The 20,714-nt window shown below is 46.8% G+C and overlaps 1 protein-coding gene and 1 pseudogene across 1 annotated transcript in view; both read left to right on the top strand.

The window, feature by feature from the left end:
• The first annotated feature begins 6,507 nt into the window (after window positions 1-6,507).
• The window catches only part of Prdm14 (PR/SET domain 14), a 15,086-nt gene continuing 879 nt past the window's right edge, over window positions 6,508-20,714 (top strand). The window contains exons 1-6 of the mRNA XM_031368796.1: window positions 6,508-7,194; window positions 7,696-7,743; window positions 7,842-7,999; window positions 9,214-9,484; window positions 13,457-13,659; window positions 16,481-16,582. Coding sequence (XP_031224656.1) covers window positions 6,525-7,194; window positions 7,696-7,743; window positions 7,842-7,999; window positions 9,214-9,484; window positions 13,457-13,659; window positions 16,481-16,582 — 1,452 coding nt within the window. The 5' untranslated portion in view covers window positions 6,508-6,524. The remainder of the gene's footprint in view (window positions 7,195-7,695; window positions 7,744-7,841; window positions 8,000-9,213; window positions 9,485-13,456; window positions 13,660-16,480; window positions 16,583-20,714) is intronic.
• LOC116088913 lies at window positions 16,626-19,217 on the top strand (annotated as a pseudogene).

The raw sequence follows: 20,714 nt of genomic DNA, 5'->3' as shown, positions 1-20,714 counted from the left end.
GCTTATTGTAGTTGAGCTAGGTTAGATCCTGCCCCTCTGTCCATCCATCCACCATGCAGGTCCTTCACCAGTGTGATGTTCCTTTCCTAAAACAGAAAAAAATCTAAACTGGAATATGTCTAGTGGCCATTCCTGCTATACACATGCTTAATAAAAAACTTTTTTTTCCCCAAGCATCTAGTATGGTCTAGTAGTAGCAGACCATCTAGGACAAAAGGCTGAGGTGCCTGTTTAGCATACCAAAGAGGACCTGGGGGCCAGGATCTCCCTGTATCCCTCAGTCCCCACCTATTCCAGGGCCCTCCTGGCTGGCATACCCAGCCTTCTACCAGGAACTCTCCAGCCCAGAAGTCTGGCCTGCTCTTCCCTCTATAATGCAATGGCCTGCTCTTCCCTCTATAATGCAATGGCCTGCTCTTCCCTCTATAATCCAATGGCCTGCTCTTCCCTCTATAATCCAAAATCCTGCTCTTCCCTCTATAATCCAAGTATTTTGGTTACCTTCCCTCTTTTGTACTTTTGGACCTCCAGGCTGCTGCGCCTGATTCTCCTCTCTCCCCTCTCCCTTCCCCTCCCCTTCTCCCTACATGGCACAGACACTCTGGACTCTCCCAGATGTGCCTGCCTCTGGCCATGCTCTTCACGTATCTATAATAAACTTTCTCCTCCACCACACCTAGGAGCAGTCAGGTCCTTCTTTTTCATTATTTTTTTTATTCATCTGCTGCCAAAACCCTAAACTAATCATATTCCTTTCCTTTCTTATTTATTTATTTATTCATTTATTCATTTATTTATTTTTGCATACAGTCTAGATGCTAAGGGAAGTGTCCTGTCCAATCATATAACTGAAGTAGGACTCCCTTGCAGAAGCTCTAGACAGCAATATAACCCCAAACCCGATGACCTGGAGCAAGTCTAAGCAGCCATTAGAGAAGGCTTAAGCTGACTATTATTGTCAAAGGAAACGGATGGAGATGGGTCTAGTTGCAAACTGTTTGCATTTGCTCTTGGGGATGCTATAGTTTCTTGCAAGTACAAGAGCTTTTCTTGTTGGAGAAGCCTTGGAGACCTAGCAGCTAACATTCGTAACATCACAAGGCTGCCACTCCAGACACTCCAGTCTATGGCTGAGAATGTGTTACTGCTGTACTGGGCTTCATACATGATACTATGCAGAGGCTCTGTCAGTGAGCACAGCCCTGATGTGAGGTAGAATGTGGTCTGGTTATTGTTCGCTTTCTTGCATAAAAACTTGTCCCTATCAGAGAGCTAAGACATTGGCAGTTGTCCAAAGCATACCTAGTGCCTTAGCATGGTACCTCACTCCTTCATTCCCAGTCAGCACTTAGGAGGCAGAGGCAGGCAGATCTCTAAGTTCAAGGCCAACCTGGTCTACAAAGTGAGATCCGGGATAGCCCGGGCTACAGAGAAACCTTGTCTTGGAAAAAAAACAAAAGAAGGAAGGGAGGGAGGGAGGGAGGCAGGGAGGAAGGGAGGGAGGGAGGGAAGGAGGGAGGAGGGAAGAAAAGAAGGAAGAAAGGAAGGAAGGAAGGAAGGAAGGAAGGAAGGAGAGACAGAGAAAGGTGCTTGCTGTATGGTTTCATTTCTATGAAGGAGAAAGGGGGGGGGGCAACTGTCAATGAGGGAAGAAGAAACACAGCGGTTGTCATGGGAGTGGAGGCAAGGATTACTTGGGAAGGGACTAAAGGACTTTCTAGTTGTCTATTTTTCTTTTCCCCAGGCTGTCCTCAAACTCATAGCCGTCCTTTTGCCTCAGCCTCTTGAATGCTGGGTTACATGCATGCAGTCACAGCCATTTTATATTCTGTAGTTTCAGACGCTGTGCAGTGGCTCAGGTTTGGTGCAGTTGTCAGAATTCAACATACAGTTAGAATGGATGGATGGATTTCATGATAGGTAAATGTTTCTTTTGAACACACAAGCCTGACTGAGGAGATGCCTCACCCTTCCATGTTTGCTTCACCATGAGGGCTGGAGTGGGGTTCTCTAGAAACTATCTGGTGGATATGACAGAAACAGGGGATCCCCAGTGCAAAGTGGTTAGCCAGACTAGCCAGAGCAGCAAGTTCTGAGTTTGATTGAGAGACATTGCCTCAAATGATAGGATAGAATAACCAAAGATGATTTCTAACTTCAACTTGGACTCCTCACATGAGCACACATATTCACGTGCAAGCACACCCAGATTCATAATACACGAAAAATGCATAGAGGACTATATATGTTGCTCAGTTGGTAGAGCACTTGCCTAGCATGCCGGAACAGGGCTGACCCTTAGTTTGGTCCCCAGTACTACATGAGCCAGGCATGGTGGCACACACTTGTCATCTCAGCACTCAAGAAGTAAGAAAAAGAGGACCAGAAGTTCAAAGTCACCCTGAACTATGTACCCCGCTCAAGGCTGCTTAGGCTGTACAGACCTTGTGTCAAAGCCAATAGACAACCAACAATTTTTCCATAAGTAAACACTAACTTTTAGTTAAACATGTACTCGGTGAAGTTTTTAAGGGGTGAAGTGTGCTGGTGACCTTTAAAAGGATCTGTGAGGCTGGGTGTGTGCTTCACAACTTTAATGGCAGCATTTGGAAGGAAGATCTTAACGAGTTTGAGGCAAGCCTGGTCTGTGTAGCAAGCTTGAGGGTAGCCAAGACTAGAGAGAGAGACTCTCCCAAAAGACGCAAACAAGACAAAAGTTCTTTGTGGATATCTGCCCAAGAACCTATATAGACGGGTCATAGGAGAAGAGTCTATTACTATTTTTTTTGCTAATTGAACATAGTATTAAACTGACTGCTGATGACGATTGTTGTGCCTATAGAGTAAGGCATCTCTCTGGGGGTCGAAGGCCCCTTTCACAGAGGTTGTCTAAGACTATTGGAAAACACTGATATTTATACTATAACGTATAACAGCAACAAAATTATAGTTATAAAGTAGCAAGAAAAATGATTTTATGGTTGAGGTCACCACAACATGGAGAACTATATGAAGAACTCTCTCTGTAGCCTAGGCTGGCCCTGAATTCCGAGTTCTGCCTGCTTCTGCCTTCAAGTGCTGGAATTAAAGGTGAGCACCAGCCCGCCTAGCTTTGCTTTTGTTGTTTTTTTTTAAAGATTTACTTATTATTATAAATAGGTACACTGTAGCTGTCTTCAAATGCACCAGAAGAGGTCTCAGATCTCATTACAGATGGTTGTGAGCCACCAAGTGGTTGTTGGGATTTGAATTCATGACCTTCGGAAAAGCAGTCAGTGCTCTTACTCACTGAGCCATCTCTCCAGCCCTGCTTTTGTTTTTTTAAGACACAACTTTGGGTAATTGGGTAAGGAGGAGGAATCTTGGAGAGCTGGGAGATGAGATGGGATAAATATGATCAGAACACATTGTATAAAGTCCCCGAAGAACTAATAAAATTATAAAATCATCAAAACAATGAACGTATGCTATAGAAACTGGTAAGGCAGCAGGTGTCTATCTAGGAACTGTTTCAAGGCCGGTTGGGAAAAACACACTGATATTTGTATAATTGTTTCCAGAAGTTGCTGCAAACATTGTTGGTATAAAGTTGATCCTGACTTACTGATGAGAAGTGAAAGCAAATGAATGTTTATGAAAAGCTTCAGCAAAGTAGAAGTAGAAGCTAAAGGGGCTGGCTTCTTGGTTAAGAGTGCTAGCTGCTCTTCCAGAAGACCAGGGCCAATTCCCAGAGCATACATAAATGGCTGACAATCATCTGTAACTCCCCAGGCATCAGGCACCCAGCTGGTGCACAGACAAAACATGCATATACATAAAATAATTTTTAAAGTCTTGAAAATTAAAGTATAATTATATTTTTATCATAAATGCTGTATATGTACACCTCTAATAGCAACTGGAAGACTAAAGCAGGAGGACTGAATTGACCAGAAGTGTGGGTTACATCGTGAGATCAGCTGAAAAGAATAGGGAGAAGGGAGAGGAGGGGGGGAGGCTGGTAACCAAACTATTGGGTAACCAAACGAGGGCTCTATGTCTCTTTAGCTGGTCTGGCGCTCACTATGCGCAAGTATATTTGCCTCAGTGGTAATCTAACGGAAAGAGCAGAACCCTGCATATCTAGTCATTCCCACTTCGTTTCAGCAAAATAAAGCGCTGCTTCAACCTTCGGATCTATCCTGCAACTGTTAAATGATTATGGACGTTAACCCTGTAGGCCATCGCAACCGCATTTAATGCTACTTCGGTGCTCAGCCCCAGGGAGGGCCGAATGCATTGCTCTCCGAAGCCCGCAGAGCCTTCGGGTCGCGCATATTCCTGCTCTTCTCAATTCGCCGCCTCACTAGGCAGAATCCGTTCACTAGGGCTCTAAAGGGACCAAGGGGGCGAGGAGAGACCACCATTCTTTGCTAGCTTTTGGAACTCCGGGCGGTTTCCCATTTAACCTCGCTCTGTGAATAGTAATCAAACCACTATCAGTCCTAAGGTGAGAGAGAGTCTCTCCCGACACTCATCACAGCCCCCTCGAGCCAGGCCCCCGGCCCAGTTCCTCATGCGGAACCTGACCAAGGTCACCAACTTTGTCCGCGGTTTTCTCCACCCTAGGTGATTTGATCTGCGAATGTGAATGGGATTAAACGCTCCTTTCTCTCTATTCATCGCTTGCAAGGGGAATAAAACTGCAGTCGTTGAGCACCAGGAACGAGTCTGGACCTAGGTCCTCAGAGTCTCTGGTCAAGGTCGCAAGCCCTCTTCTGCAGGGTCAGCTGTGTAGGTGTTGTGAGGCTGTTGGCTCTCAGCCACCAAGAAATAAAAGCAGCAGAAAGGGCAAAGGGACTCCCGGGGCTCGGAAGCGTCAGCTCAGTTCCCCCTACTCTGGAATTGGTGTCACTTCCCAATTTCTCAGCAGGTGACGAGTCTACCTGGTTCTCTGGCAAATTTGACCAAGACTAAGAACAGGCTTGGCCTCCTAGACGCACTTCACAGGATTCCAGGGAATGGTCCAGAGAACTGTAAGGTTAAGTGGGTAATCTCCGGGGACCTAGGGAGGAATCCAAGCGCTCGCCAGTGGCTGTGGTGGGCGGGGAGAAGACTATCAGGGGACCTCCGCAGGCCTGATCTCTTCGACTGCTTCCCTCTCCAAGAACCCTGAGGCGGGGCCTGCACACTCCCTCTAAAAGCGGGCACAGCCCTCGGGGGTTTTCGGAAGTCTAGGGTTCTGAGACCCAGCGGGTGCCGCCCTAGCCGTGGCGGGAGGTAGGTCTTTGCCCCGCTGGAGGCACCTACCCCGAAGGCTACAGGCTTCCAGAGCGGCTGTAATCACTTTCAAAATTCGTTTTGCAGTTGTTTGGTTGTTTTTGTTTTTCTTTGTTTTAGTTAGTTAGTTGTTTTTTGTTTTTTTTTTTAACTTCGTAATTGGATTTTGTCTTTCCACCTCCAGGGTCCCATGTCCTGGGAGTTAGAGCCTCGGGGCTCAGGGGGAGATAGACAGAGAGGCCTGCGTGGTGGCTGACCTCTCCTCCTGACCCTATCTATGTTCTTTAACTTCTGAGTCACAACCCGGGTTGTTTTCCTTATTGGACACATTGATTCCAGATCTTACGATCCTCGGACCTTATGGGGCTTCACTCCTCAGCCTTGGTGAACTTGCTGTGTGGCTACTGAGAAAGAAGCATTTCGGGGCCAGGGCCGCCGCGGCCGAGTGAGGGTCGGCGACCACCGAGACACCTCTCTGCTGCCTGGCCTGGGACTTGTCATCACTGGGTCTCCAGAGGCGACCTAGGTTGAGATGGCTAGGGTTGCCAAGAGACTGGAGACGTGGCGGGAAGGGGCACTGAAAGTGGATCTCTAGAGGGACGACGCGTACCGCTCCCCTCGGTGCTGTCGGGACCGCCGGACCTGCTGGCGTCTCGCTAAACTCCTTGGGGTGCCGAGTCGGCTCAGAACCCCTTCTGCACTGTCCCGCCGAGAGCGCACCCTTCTCTTATCTCGGCGGCATACTCCAGAGCGCCTGGAGCCACAGCCTGCTCCGAAGCCGGTGCAGGGCCAGTGCCCTAGTAGCTTGGCTGAAAAACGCTCTTAGAGACCTGGGGGTCGGGTGGCGGGCGCTTTGTTGGGCAGATAATTAAAAGAGAGGCGGAATTCAAGCCCGTTTTGTAGGAGCCGGGTTGAGGGCTTGGGGGGCGGGGTCAAGGTGGACGGGTGTTGGAAACCCGCATTCCTCAGCCAAGATAGATTGGAAAGGAAAAGAGAAGCCGACCTGAGCCATTACCTTCCAGTCGGGCCACACCACACCGAGGCAGATTTTCGTTAGAGGTTTGAGGTGTTTGGCTTTTTATTTTATTTTGGTTTGGCTTGGTGTGGGAGTTTGTGCCTTTTGCGTTATTTTTCCGAGTTAGGATTGGCGGGATCGAATTGGGAAGTTTGTCCATTGACTTTGATGGGGTGTGGGAGGAAGTAGTTAAGACCACCCCTCACTCAGCGACCTCGGTTTCCCACAGATCTGTAAAACTCAGCTTGCGATGGCCTTACTGCCTCCTGGTGAGACCCAGTCCCAGGACAAGGCGAACTACCTGCCCCAGGGTAGACCCCAGCACCTGACTACCTACTACGCGCCTGTCCCAGGCTTCAGTCACTTTAGGAACCTCTCCACCACAGAGGAGGATTTTCAACCTTGGAAACTGGCAGCTGCAGGGTTTGAGTCCCAGGCGATGATGGCCCCTCTCAACGCTTTTCGGATGACTGCTCCCTTGTTGAACCCAGGTCTGACTGTGCAGAGCGAGCCGCTCTACAATCGGCCCTGGTACAAGTTGTCACCGTGGTACCCGATTCCTCAATTTACTCCTGAGGTACCACGATTTCTCCACAGCACTGAGCATAGGAGCAGCGGTTCCAGCAGCCAAAATTTGGTCCCCATCGGCGGCCAAATCAACAGAGGTCATCGGTGGGGAGCTGAAAATTTACTTCAGCCATCCAAGGTAATTGCTTCCCTACCACCTGATGGAATTAAGACGCCCCAGTCAATATCTGTCCCCCAAACCTTGAACCAAGAGGGGAAGCTGCCTTTTCGCGGCTTCAACTTCACAGAGGAGGAATTGCACTTCGTTTTGTACGGAACCATCGCTAGTCCGGAGCACCCGACCAGCCTACAGCATGCAATTTCAGGCATCCTGGTCCCCACAGAGAGTTCTGGTAAGTAAATCTACATTCTGGGTCAGGGTTGGGTGGAACAGGTCCTGACCAAGCATTATTAAAACGTGGATCTATGTTGGGGCGAGTGTCCCTCTAAACCGCCTGCTCCTGGCTGGCTTCTCAGGGTCCTCCTAGCCTGTGTAATTCCTGAGATTGCTTTTAATGAGCTCTGAGGAGTAAAAGCATAATGGTTTCACTCGTGGCTTTAGACATGTACGAAATACCTACATGAAAGTCTCCAGAAATTCACACCTGGCAGCTCTTTACCTCGGAAAAGCATTGCCTCTGTCAAGTTTGCAAAATGGAGTTCATTACCCACCAAACCTTACCCAAGAGGTGTTTTGAGTCTCAAATGAGCAACAATGTACAAAAAGCCTATGTTAAGGAGTGATAACAACAGTAAAGGATAGAGGATGTCAAATCTAAAGCACGCTATAGGAACCGAGGGAGGGCAACCCACCTTGTCTGCTCTCAGAATAACTTAAGGCTGTCTTTTTCTAGGGCCTAATCATAAAGCTCTGGACAAAGACTCCCTTCAGCTTCCAGAAGGTAGGCTGCACTCCTTGCCTGGATTTATTTTCCCCAACTACTGCTGAGTCATTGCCTAGGCTCATTCTCCTGCCCTCTCCTGCCTTGGGTTCACACAGGTCTCTGCCTCAAGGAGACAGCATTTGGTGATGTCCCACACTTTGGCGTGTTCTGTAGCAACTTCATTGCCAAAGGAGTGAGATTTGGACCATTTCGAGGTAAAGTGGTCAATGCCAGCGAAGTGAAGACACACAGGGACAATTCTCAGATGTGGGAAGTAAGTGTGTTTCTGGGGGGTCTGCTGAAGTTGGGGAGGATGCCCTGAGGTTGCAGGAGGCAGTGCCCTGAAAGGCCTTTATTGAGAAAGATTTTGATGTTCACTCCAGCAGGACCTCACTCTTTGTAGTGGGTGAAATAACTTTAATCTGTACAGAACAGACACGGAAAGTACATTTAAAGAATTACCACTCTGTGTTTTATTTACAGGCAAAACCAAGGGTTTTAAATATGATAGAGTGTTAAAAGCATGCTAAAAAAAAAGATAAGTTTTAGACTTTCATATTACTTTCTCGTAAAATTAGCCAAGGATTAACAAAATAAATAAAGCCAACACTCTCCAAGTTAGTGATTGTCTCAGGGAGGCTACTGAGGTAGCAGTTTTTCATTTACAGGAACCACTTGTCAGAATATACCAGACAACTTAAAATCTAGATGTCCTGACCCTCAACTTCTAGGAATATACTTTAGGAAGATAACCTGTAATTTTGGCAATGTGGAAGAGCTGAATTGAACAGTAATTTATACTAAACTGTGCGAGACACGGAGGTTGCTGCACTAGGTACCTTATACAGCAGCCCCATCCGAAGCCTCACACTGGGCTCTTTAAGAGCTAGGCTCAGATAAGACCTGTTTATTTCCCTTACCCTTGCTTATAAAATTAACATGCACTACCATAGAAACTCAGGGCATACATTCATTTTTAAAGTATGTTGTTGCAAAAAAAATCTATGGAGGACCATAGAAATGCTTGCCCAGCAGGCCTGAAATGCTAAACTCAGTCCCCAGCACCACATAACACTGTATGGTGGCACACACCAGCACCACAGAGGGAGCAGAGCAGATGGATTAGAAGTTCAAGGCCATCCCAGACTATATTTTAAATTCAAGTCCTACCTGAGCTATATGAGACCCTGTCAAAAAAAGTTTATATGTTACTTCTGATATGGAAATTTGATTTATAGAATGGTGTTCTATAGTAGGAATTTGGATATAGATGTTAATTTTCATTTTGTAGATCAGACGAAAGCAAAACAAATAGAAAGAACTCATGCCTCTTGGTGGGGGGATGGCATTGTGCTTGATGGTCCCTAAACTCAGGAAGCTGAGGCAGAGGCACAAGTTTGAGGCCAGCCTCGGGTACTTAGAAAGATTCTTCCCAAAGCAAAATAAACGCACACACACACAAACAATTTGGTGTCTTGTTCTATTTAGATTTTTGAAGATGGTCACCTGAGCCATTTTATCGATGGCAAAGGTTCTGGGAACTGGATGTCCTATGTCAACTGTGCTCGATTCCCCAAGGAGCAGAACCTGGCTGCCGTGCAGCACCAAGGGCAGATATTTTATGAGAGCTGTAAAGATATCCAGCAGAGCCAGGAGCTGCTTGTATGGTATGGAAACTGCTATGAGAAGTTTCTGGACATTCCCATGAACCTTCGGGTCACTGAGCAAGAAGGCAAGCAGCTGTCTGAGCCCTCTGAGGGTGAGTGTCTGCCCAGAGAGAATCTACTAGAATACTAACTGGGCTCCCTATAGTCTTCCAGAGACTCTGTAAGAGGTAGATTGTCGCCATCTTTTCTACATTGTTTTTTTCTAAGGTTATCCATTTCCCCCCCTACCCATTCTTGGGAATAAAAGACAAAGAATGCATGCCAGCATATTTTGGGTAAGCCAGTTTGATTCAATCCTGCTCAGGCCAGCTTTCTCAAATGGTGGGCTGCAGTAACTTAGTGAGGTGGAAAATCAATTTAGTGATTGAAACCAGCATAAAAGAAAAAAAGAAAGAAATTAGAATAGAAGATATTGATGAGAATTACTTAAGAAATTCTGTTGTTAAGCTTTTGTTTTATATAGTTACATTATATGTAGCAGGGCGTCCAGTTAAAACTGTTTTTCTCAGGCTGAGGCCTCTTGTTTCCTATACGAGGACATTGAGCTACATACACTTCCAGCCTCTAAACTAGGTATGTTTGTACACACCTTTAATCCCAACACTTGGGAGGCAGAGGCAGGCAGAGCTCTGAGTCGAGGCCAGCCTGGTCTACAGAGTGTCAAGTTACAATGTAGTCATCAGTTGCAAGGAGACCTGCCACAAACAAAAATCTCAGTACTCCAGCCCCTAGGATAAGACTTAATTGTAGCAAATTTGAAAAATGCTGGACTATGCTTTCTTCCCTGCCTTTTTTCTTCTTCTTTTTCTCTTTCTCGTTCTTTTTCTTTTTCTTTTTTGAGACAGAGTGTCACTGTATAGCCCGGATAGACCTTGTACTCAGAACCTTCTGCCCCAATTTCCCAAGTGCTCCTGACTACTGAACTGTGTGTATGTGTGCATGTGTGCATGTGTGTGAGTCTGCGTGCGTGTATGTGTGTCTATGAGTCTGTGGGCATGTGTGCATGTGTGTGAGACTGTATGTGTGTGTGTCTGCATGTGTGTGAGTCTGTGTGCATGTGTGTGTGAGTCTGTATGTGTGCATGAGCATGTGTGTGCATGTGTGCATATATGTGAGATTGTGTGTGTGCGTGTGCATACACGTGTGAGTCTGTGTGTGTGTCTGTGCATGTGTGTGAGTCTGTGTGCATGTGTGTGTGAGTCTGTGTGCGTGTGTGCATGTGTGTGAGTTTGTGTGCGTGTGTGTATGTGTGCATGTGTGTGAGTCTGTGTGCGTGTGTACATGTGTGTGAGTTTGTGTGCGTGTGTGCATGTGTGCATGTGTGTGAGTCTGTGTGCGTGTGCGTGAGTCTGTGTGTATGCATGTGCATACACGTGTGAATCTGTGTGTGTGTGCGTGAACGTGTGTGTGTGTGTGTGTGTGTGTGTGTGTGTGTGTTCAACCTGGAGGTCTTGTAGAGAGGCTAGCTAGTTCTAATCCCAGGTGGGGTGGGGCTGAGACTGTGCACCGTGCTCAGCTTCCAGGGTTGCTGCTGGTCCCTGGATGATCACATCTGAGTGACTAGGAGCTAGAGGACAACCAACTCACCATAGGAATAGCTCTTCCGATTTGATAGTTTCCCTCAGAAGGAGGGAAGGCCTCCTCTGCCGCCTCCAGCAGGTGGATGGAACAGAAGCGGGGCTGTTGAAGAAGACACACGTGCATCTCTGTGGTCTCGTGGACTCGGGACGTCATCCCTAGCACCAAACCAAGAATGTCTCTCTCGGTCATGTCCAGAAAATGCTCCATCTGTTTTTAACATACAAGTGGAAAATGAGATTCAGGGAAAAAAATATGCTTAGTGAATGTTTTATCTGTGGGAAATTTATTAAGAAAAGTCCAAAGTCTCTTGTGGTTCATGCCTGTAATCCTAGCAGAGACCGGAGGATTATTACAAGTGGGAGGTCAGTGTGGCCTGCAGAGTGAGACCGTGTCTCAAAATAACAACAAAAAGGTCTGCCTGCTTCTGTCTCCTGGGTGCTGGATTAAAAGGATGTGCACCATACTCTGCCCACAATACCATTTTGGACACAGTGTCAAAGGCAGCTTTTTTTGTTTTTTGTTTTTTGTTTTTTTTGAGGCAGGGTTTCTTCTTTGTGTAGTCCTGGCACTCTGTAGACCAGGCTGGCCTTGAACTCAGAAATCTGCCTGCCTCTGCCTCCCAAGTGCTGGGATTAAAGGCGTGTGCCACCACCACCCGGATTAAGGCAGCGTCAAAAGAGTAATTTATTGAGAAGTCTTTCAGGTGGCTTCCTATGATGACTGTTAATACTGAGTGTCTGGTTTTGTGCCATTGCTGTGATGGGGATTAAATCAAACCAGGGCCCAAAGGCCCAAAGCCCGTGCTCTGCCACTCATCCATACCCCAGCACAAGATCAATGTTTTTGGAAATGATTAATAATAAAAGAAAAAATAGTGGTGCATGTGTGTACTCTTGATACTTGCAAGGTTGAAGAAGAAGAAGAATTTTAAGTTTAAATCTAGTGTGGGCTACTCAGGGAGATCCTTCATCCAACAAAACTCCAAGGCATTGTGATAGGGTTGGTGGGTGCCTTCCTATACCTGGTCCAGGGCTGGAAAGGCAGCCTCTTGGCTTATCATCATTAGGGGGACTGTTTGAATAGACAGGGGTGCCTGGGGATGCAGCAGGAATGACTCACAGACAACAGCTGCAACCCCAGCCTAGGTGACAGCTCACAAAGCGGGGAAACCTGGGGGACTGTTTGAATAGACAGGGGTGCCTGGGGACGCAGCAGGAATGACTCACAGACAACAGCTGCAACCCCAGCCTAGGTGACAGCTCACAAAGCGGGGAAACCTGGAGCACACTGCACTCTCAACAGGCCAGAGAGCATCCTTTCCAAGTGCCTCAGTTGGTGTAGACATCTAGGAAGCTCACCTGGTCCCTGCCTCTCCAGGACTGCCCTCAGTGTTCTCTGTAGCCTCTGAGAAGGACTCTGAGCTTTGATTGCTTCTTCTAGCAAGGAGGGACCTAATGAATCTGGTCAGTGTCAGGGATTCCTGAAAGTATTTTGAGTTTTGGTTTGTTTTTTGCGTTTTGAGACAGGGTTTCTCTTTGAAGCCTTGGCTATCCTGGAACTCACTCTGTAGACCAGGCTGACCTTGAACTCAGAGATCTGCCTGCCTCTGTCTCCCAAGTGCTAGGATTAAAGGCGTGTGCCACCACCATCCTGAAACTGTGGGACTTTTATTAAAATTATACTGTTTTGTATTGTGACATTTACATGAGATCATGGTGATAAACAGAAAAGGAATTGCTACTGTTTAATAGTGATGTGTTTGTCAAGTAGACAAGGGTCTGTGATGTGCCACCATTGCCCAGCCTGTTCTGACATGGCACCATTGCCCAGCCTGTTCTGACATGGCACCATTGCCCAGGCTGTTCTGCAGATTCCTGCTTAGGCTCATTCCTGGTTCCTCTCCCTTGAGGGCAGACAGTAAGGTCTCTGGCTCTAGTATCCAGGAGCATCTTGAGTGGAGCTTTTGGGGACATCCTCTCACCTGTACCAAACACAGTAACACGTTTTGTTGACATGGGGTCTGAATTGCCTTTTTGAGCTATGGTTTTGTTATACCTTGTCTGATCTGTAAACAAGATCCTCCTGCCTCTGACTTTTCAGTAGTAGGATCACTCTTGGCACAGATACCTGCATTTGACACCTCATTGTCTCTAATTTCTCTCTTCCTTCTTTGTGCGCTTGCCTCTGACCCTCAGTCACCTACCACTCCTGTGAGTTAGACTCCGTGAGTGTGAGAATCAATGCCTGTGAATTAATGAAGACAGGATGAATTCAGTGCATGGAGTCCAGGCTGACCTCAAACCCCCTTTAGAGTCTTGGATGGCCCTGCACTCCTGATTTTTCTGCCCAGGTTCACAGGTGTCTTCCACCACACCCAGCTATGGTGTGTGTCTGTCTATGGATGTTTTGAGTCCTATTTGATGTGTGACGAGGACAGAGGCTAACACACCCTTCAGCACTGCCCCCCCTGCTGTGTTTGACAGAGTCTGCAGAAGGTTACAGATGCGAACACTGTGGAAAGGTGTTTACCTACAAATACTACAGGGATAAGCACCTCAAGTACACTCCCTGTGTCGATAAGGGGGACAGGAAGTTTCCATGTTCTCTCTGCCAAAGATCCTTTGAAAAGCGTGACCGGCTCCGGATCCACATTCTTCACGTCCATGAGAGGCACCGGCCCTACCTGGTGAGCAGTTGGCGGTTTGATGTCCTTCTTCCTAGTCTATTTTTACACTCCCTTGTCCTGAACACACAGAGAGGGGTTCATGGAACTGACGGGAGGATTCGATGCTTGCCGTGTCCTGGTAGTGTGGAAGAGGCAAATGTGTGAGCATGAGTGGGCTCCTGGGCTAGGATAGGTGCTCAGCCTTGGGGTGAAGGCAGCCCTGAGCTGGACTGGAAGCTGGGAAGGGGTCAGGTGACTGCACTTTGTCTCACACCCAGTCAGGCATTAGGTTAGACAGTCACCTGTGCAGAGGAAACATTGAAATGGCCCAAAGATTAGAAGACTGCACCACACACTGTGGACTTTATTTATTTATTTATTTTTGGTTAGATATTTTCTTTATTTACATTTCAAATGATATCCTCTTTCCCTGTTTCCTCTCAAAAAAAAAAAAAGTTCCCTCCCTCTCCCCCTGCTCACCACCCCACTCTCTCCTGCTTCCTGGCCCTGGCATCCCCCTACACTGGGGCATAGAACCTTCACAGGATCAAGGGCCTCTCCTCCCATTGATGACCTACTTGGCCATCCTCTGCTACATATGCTACTGGAGCCATGAGTCCCAGCATGTGTACTCTTTGGTTGGTGCTTTAGTCCCGACCGTGGACTTTATAAGGATGAGAGATGACAGTTATGACAGGAAGCTGTTCTCTGCCAGCCCAGACACCCATTGCTCTGCCAGCCTTGGTGAAGAAGGCAGAACCAAGTTTGTCCTTAAAAGACAAGATGGGTTCCATGTTTTGTTACAGTGTTTCTATAGTTCTGTATGTATGTGTGGGGTTGTACATGCGTGAGTAGAACGCCCGGGAGGACAGAAGTGGCCGCCAAAGCCCCTGGATTTGGGGTTGCAGATGGTTGTGAGCCACCATGATTGTGCTGGAAACGGAACCTGAGTCTTCTGCAAGAGCAGTTCATGCCTTAACTACCAGGTCGACTCACCAGCCCCTTGTCCTAGTGTCTTGCACTAATAGTATATAGTATACCTTGTACTAGCACTAATACTATATAGTATACAACAGCACATACTAATGCTTTTATAGTTTTCCACATTTTAATATTTCTAAATTGGATTGTGTTCCACACCGGGCCATAGTTTTTTTTTTTCTTTTTTGTTTTAATGTTTTTAAAATCAGAGGTTTTTTGTAAAGGATCCCTTTATTTTATGTGTTTTGCATGTATGAATGCATGCCTTGTACATTCAGTTGCTTACAGAGACCAGAAGAAGGCATCAGGTCCCTTTGAACTGGAGTTGCAACTGATAGCCAGTTGTGAGCCACCATCTGGATGCTGGGAACTAAATCGAGGGCCTCAGCTAGAACTGCAATTGCTCTCACCAGAGTCAGCTCTCCAGGCCCTAAATTCTGGGTTGCTTGCTTGTTTGTTTGTTGTTGCTTAATTTATGTGGTGGTGGTGTGTGTGTGTGTTGTTGTTGTACATGTCTGTGTGTACCCGTTTGGAGTCTTTCTTCTTTATCACTTTCTGCCATACTTTTTTGAGGAGGGATCTTTCACGAAAGTTGGAGTTAGGCTGGCAGTCCACAAACCCCAACAATCCTCCTATCTCTCCTTTCCAGAGCCCTGGGATCTGAGGTGTGGTTGACTGTGCTTGCTTCATCGCCCCCTCCCCCACACAGGGTTTCTCTGTATAGCCCCGGCTGTCCTGGAACTCACTCTGTAGACCAAGCTGGCTTTGAACTCAGAAATCTGCCTGCCTCTGCCTCCCAAGTGCTGGGATTAAAGGTGTGTGCCACCACTGCCCGGCGGCTGTGCTTGCTTTTTAAATGGCTGCTGGGGATTTGAACACAGGTCATGCTTTTGCACCCATTGAGCCACCTACCCAGCCATAGGAAGGTCCTTGGGTCTCTTCTCTTTAGTTTACAAGGTCATTTATTGTGTCCCTTGTAGTAACAAAAGCACTGCTTAACCCTGGGTTTTAAATCTCTACCCAAGAGTTCTCTCCTGAACACAAGAGGTATCTATCCATCTAAGCTGTTCAAAGAGTGCCTCACCCTGAATTTCCTGTGTTTTTTTCTATGATACTTATATCCAGAGAGTTCATGAGGTTTTCTTGTTTGTTTTTAAAGTCGCTATTTCGCAAGAAGAAGACTCAAGAGAAACAGACTACAGAACTTTGGATATCTGGTTCAATTTCAGTTTACATGCTCGTGGTTGAACAGTTTGAACGTATGCTGAACCACTGAACAACACCCATAGATTAACATCAACAGATGCTGGGTCCACACTTGACAACTCCATCCTGCCGGTGTGGGAGTTCTGCAATCACTTTGCTTAGGAAGGTCGGAGGCAGCTTCTAGGCTGCCTTGTGCTGTGTAATCTCAGGCCATCCCTGGCTTGCTGAGCCACAGAGGTGCACAGAGTAAAGGAAAGAGCTCTTGGGCTGTCAGGATGGCTCTTATAATGCTTGCCCTGAAAGGCTGACAACCTGAGTTTGTTTCTGCCATGTTCATATGTTAGGACAATCTAGCCATTATGTTCTTAACCACTGAGCCATCTCTCCCAGAGGCCTAGCCATTATGTTCTAATGTTAGGACAATCTTAGCCAGATGTGGACATGGGAGTGAGAGGCAGGCAGATCTCTGTGAGTTTGAGGCTCCATTGAGGGAGTTCCAGGACAGCCAGGGCTACATAGATCCTTTCTCTAAATAAACAAGTAAACAAATTATGGATTTTTTTCAAAAACTTCTCTCACCCCCAGGAAAATATATGTTGAGACAGAATTTGGAGGGAAGATGAAATTTCAGCTCTATGTTTTGTTATCTCCTTAGTGTTCAACCTGTGGGAAAAGCTTCTCTCAGTCTTCCAGCCTGAACAAGCACATGAGAGTCCACTCTGGAGACAGGCCGTACCAGTGTGTGTACTGTACAAAGGTAGGGGGACCTCCTTTGGTGCCAGCCATCTGTAAGTAGAAGCATGAAGCCTGACTTTATGCTTAGGTAACTAATTCATGTTGGGGAACTAGTCCATTACCAATCAGCCAATGCACTTTTTTCATGAATTCTAAATGAGCCAGGACTACAGAGTGAAACCATGTTTCAAAATGAAAAAGAAACTTCTTTAAAAAGAGAATTTAAGAGCACAGCCTTATCCGGCTTCAGCCCCCGCCTTTGCTAACCTGACTGTGTAATCTTGAACAAGTTCATTAGCTTTTCTTTTTAGTTTTCTTTTTGGTAAAATGTGGGAAAATTGTAGTTGTTGGGCTCTATAATTGTAGGTCTTTATAAAACTTCATCATTGTGTCTGCCGATTGTAACCACTGAAGGGTTGGCTACTCCTGCTGCTGATAATCATTCTAAAGGGCCATTTTCCAGGGGAGCATCTGATTCATGCACTGTAGAACACCCATCAACAGAGGTAGAGAGGAATTAAGACTTTTTAGAAAAAGACAATGTTTTGACCATGTTTTAGAAATATTCTAAGGCATCTCTCAGTTTAATTTGGTGATGTCCAATGCTGTCCAGTTTGTAGCTATTTCCATATGTGGCTGTTTAAGAGCACAGAAGTGAAAAGACCCAGGCACAGTGAAGCCTGGCTGCAATGTCACCTTGAGTTCAAGGCCAGCCTAGCTTATACAACATGATACCCCAAGGGGGGGGGGGGATAGAAAATGTGTTTCCTGTTTTCACTAGCCAAACTTTATATGCCCTGAAGCCATAGGTACAAGGTGGACAGCAGGGCCACAGAACATACTCCCTACACAGTCCCATTAGAAAGCAGTATTCTAGGCTTATTTCTCTCCCTTGGCTTCATCTTTGTGTCTTATAATAATGCCATAAAGAGAGGAGAGTGGATCTTAGAGAGACTTCTAAACTTCCCTGAGAGGGGAAAAAAAACAGCATTCTGCCTAGCCAGGCACATCCCTGTAACCCCCAGCATGTAAGAGGCAGAGGTAAGAGGTTTGGGTGTTCAAGGCTAGCCTCTGCTACCTACCCAGTGAGCGTGAGGCTGGTCTGGATTACCTTAGGTGGCAGATGAGATGGCACAGTGGCTTCTTGCGAAGTTTGACAACCTGAGTTTCATTTTCAACACCCATGTGGTAGACAAAGAGAAGCAAGTCCTGCAGGTTGCCTTTTATTTAACCTATATAATCATATATAACATAACAAATCATTTTTAAGATTAGAACTAATTCCTGCAGATTGTCCTCTGACATGTGTATACACTCGTGTGTGCACCGCGCACCCGCGCACACACACACACACACACACACACACACACACACACACACACACAACTGTAAAAGCAAACAAACAGAAAACAAAACCATACACTAGGTTTCACCATGGCCCCAATCTGAAAGCATGTCCTTCAGTGGGTGACAGGTGTGACAGTCTAGGATTTGTTAACTTTCTGTTACATGTCACACAGCAAGGGAAGAGGGATGAAACTGTTGATAAACATACTTGATTGTCTGAGGGTTAAGCTGAGTGGGAGAATGAGTCCAGGAAGGCCACATTACATCATGCATCCATGCCGGGATTTCGAGATGGAGAGTGCATGTATGTGTGGTGGTCTCAGCTGAAGAAGATGGAACAGGAAAGAGCCTCTCTGTCTGCGAAGGGCAAGGGGAAGATTCTCGGGATGAAAATGCAGTCTTTATTTATTATTAACTTATTTAAATGTATGGATGTGGGTGTTTTGCCTGCATGTCTGTCTATGCACTGCATTCACACATGCAGGCCTGGTGTTTGAGGAGGCCAGAAGTTGTCAGTTACTCTGGAATGGAGGTTGCAGATGGGTGTGAGTGCTGAGAATCAAACCCAAGTCCTCAGGAAAAGCTGCCAGCACTCTTAACCATCCACCACCAAGCGATCTCTCTAGCCTGCCCTACACAGACATCACTTTCTGAGGCAGACAGCACACCAGCATCTATCGATGTCAACATGTTTCTTATGAATTGTACTGTAGTATTGAAAGATGTGACTTGCATGCACATGTCTTCCATCTCTCCATCGCCTTGGCTACGGACATCAGCCGGTGGGCCAGGCCACTGTGCCTGCAGGAAGTACACGAGATGCCCCAGCGCACCCTGAGGGGGGTGAGGTTAGATGAGCTGGGCAAAGTGCTAACGCCCATCCAGGTTATGAATAGGCCCAGCAGCATCTCACGGGATGGCCTTGATCCTGGGAAACTCTACACCCTGGTCCTCACAGACCTGGATGCTCCCAGCAGGAGGGACCCCAAATTCAGGGAGTGGCACCACTTCCTGGTGATCAACATGAAGGGTGCAGTGGCACTGTCTTCTTGGATTAAGTGGGCTCCTGGCCTCCCAGTGGCACAGGTCTCCACCACTGTGGCTGGCTGTGTCTGAGCAGGAACAGACACTGAGCCGGTCCTCAGCAACAGGTCTGGAGGCAAGTTCAAGTGGCAAGTTCAAGTGGCAAGTTCAAGGTGGAGACCTTCCGCTGGAAGGATAACCTGGGAACCCTAGTGGCAAGCACGTGTTACCAAGCAGAGTGGGACGACTATGTGCCCAAGCTGTACGAGCAGCTGGAGGAGAAATAGGGGTGCTGCAGAGGCCAGCAGTCCTGGGGCCCCCACAGTATTGTTAAGCTGTGTGAAGCATGCCGTTTCCCCCGACCCCCAGCCTCTTCTTTCCTACCCTCTCACAGGGAGATGTCAACTGACAACTGTTGCAGCTAATGAGTGCAGCGAGGATGGAGGCTTAGGGTTGCTTGCTTCCTGTCATCACAATTCTGGATAGTCACATCCCAGTTTATGTCTGATTGAATTTAGGTTCCATCTGGGGAGGTGTCTAGTGTTCTGATGGAGTCATTCTATTGTTGATTTAAAAAGAGCAACTCTGAAAAAGAAAACATTCTGCCAGAATCAGGTCCACAGAGTAGAGCTAGTGTTGTCTGTATGGTTGAACAAGGAAACTTTGTCCAGAACACTGTCCAGGCACAGTGGAGTCTTTAGAGGTGGGCTTTTAGGGTCCTATCTCCCAACTGAGACACCCCAAGACTCCCATCTCAGCTGAGCCCTGACTGTCGAAGGCTGCATAGGTATCAATTTCCCTCTAAAGAACAGTGCTGCTGTGGGGAGAGACCCTCTTAGGCCCCTTGCTTCTCAGTGGGGTAAGAGCAATGCTGCTGTGGGGAGAGGCCCCTTGCTTCTCAGTGGCGTACAAAAAGTCAAGGGAGTTGCAGTGTGTTAATCCTCATCATCAAATACAAATAAAAGGCATTGCATTCAGACAAAAAAAGAAAGAGCCGGGCGGTGGTGGCACATGCCTTTAATCCCAGCACTTGGGAGGCAGAGGCAGGCGGATTTCTGAGTTCGAGGACAGCCTGGTCTTCAGAGCTACACAGAGAAACCCTGTCTCGGAAAAACCAAAAAAAAAAAAGAAAAAAAAAAAGAAAAAAGAAAAAAAAGAAAGAAAGATGTAAGCAACGAGGCCACTGCACAAACATGTACACAAACACAAAATCTCTACCGTGTTTTAAAACTTACTGTAAATCTACAATTTTAAATGAAAACAAACAAACAAAAACAAAGAAGCCAGGTGTGGTGGCTTACACCTGTAATCTCAGAGCCGAGGAGACAACCGGAAGAATGAGTCCAGGCCAGGCTTAGCAACAGAGAGCACCTTTATCTCAACCACTACTAACAACTGTAGCAGAAAGACTGAAAATGAAACAAAAAGAAGGAAACCAATTAGAAACTGATAAGTGCAAAGACCCTAAGTAACATTAGCCTCTTCCTAGCAAGGCCGCTTGTTGTAATGTACACTCACATCGCCTGTTTAGAGTGTGGCATAGTGACTGGTGCCTGGAATCCCAGCACTAGAGAGACAGTGGATTGATTGCCAGTGAGTTCTGGCCAGCCTGTGCTACATAGTGTGTTCTTACCAGCCTCCAAAAAAAAAAAAAAAAAAAATTACTTGTTCCATGTTGCTTTCAGATTACACTTTAGATTCTTTTGGGTCACACAGTCTAAGGTTAAGGTTGACTGCATGCTCTGTGTGTGGTGTGTGTGTGTGTGTGTGTGTGTGAGAGAGAG

The sequence above is a fragment of the Mastomys coucha genome, unplaced genomic scaffold (genome assembly GCF_008632895.1).
Source record: "Mastomys coucha isolate ucsf_1 unplaced genomic scaffold, UCSF_Mcou_1 pScaffold14, whole genome shotgun sequence".
NCBI classification, from domain to species: domain Eukaryota; kingdom Metazoa; phylum Chordata; class Mammalia; order Rodentia; family Muridae; genus Mastomys; species Mastomys coucha.
Note: the sequence above shows the minus strand (reverse complement) of the source record. Positions and strands in the feature narration are given on the sequence as shown.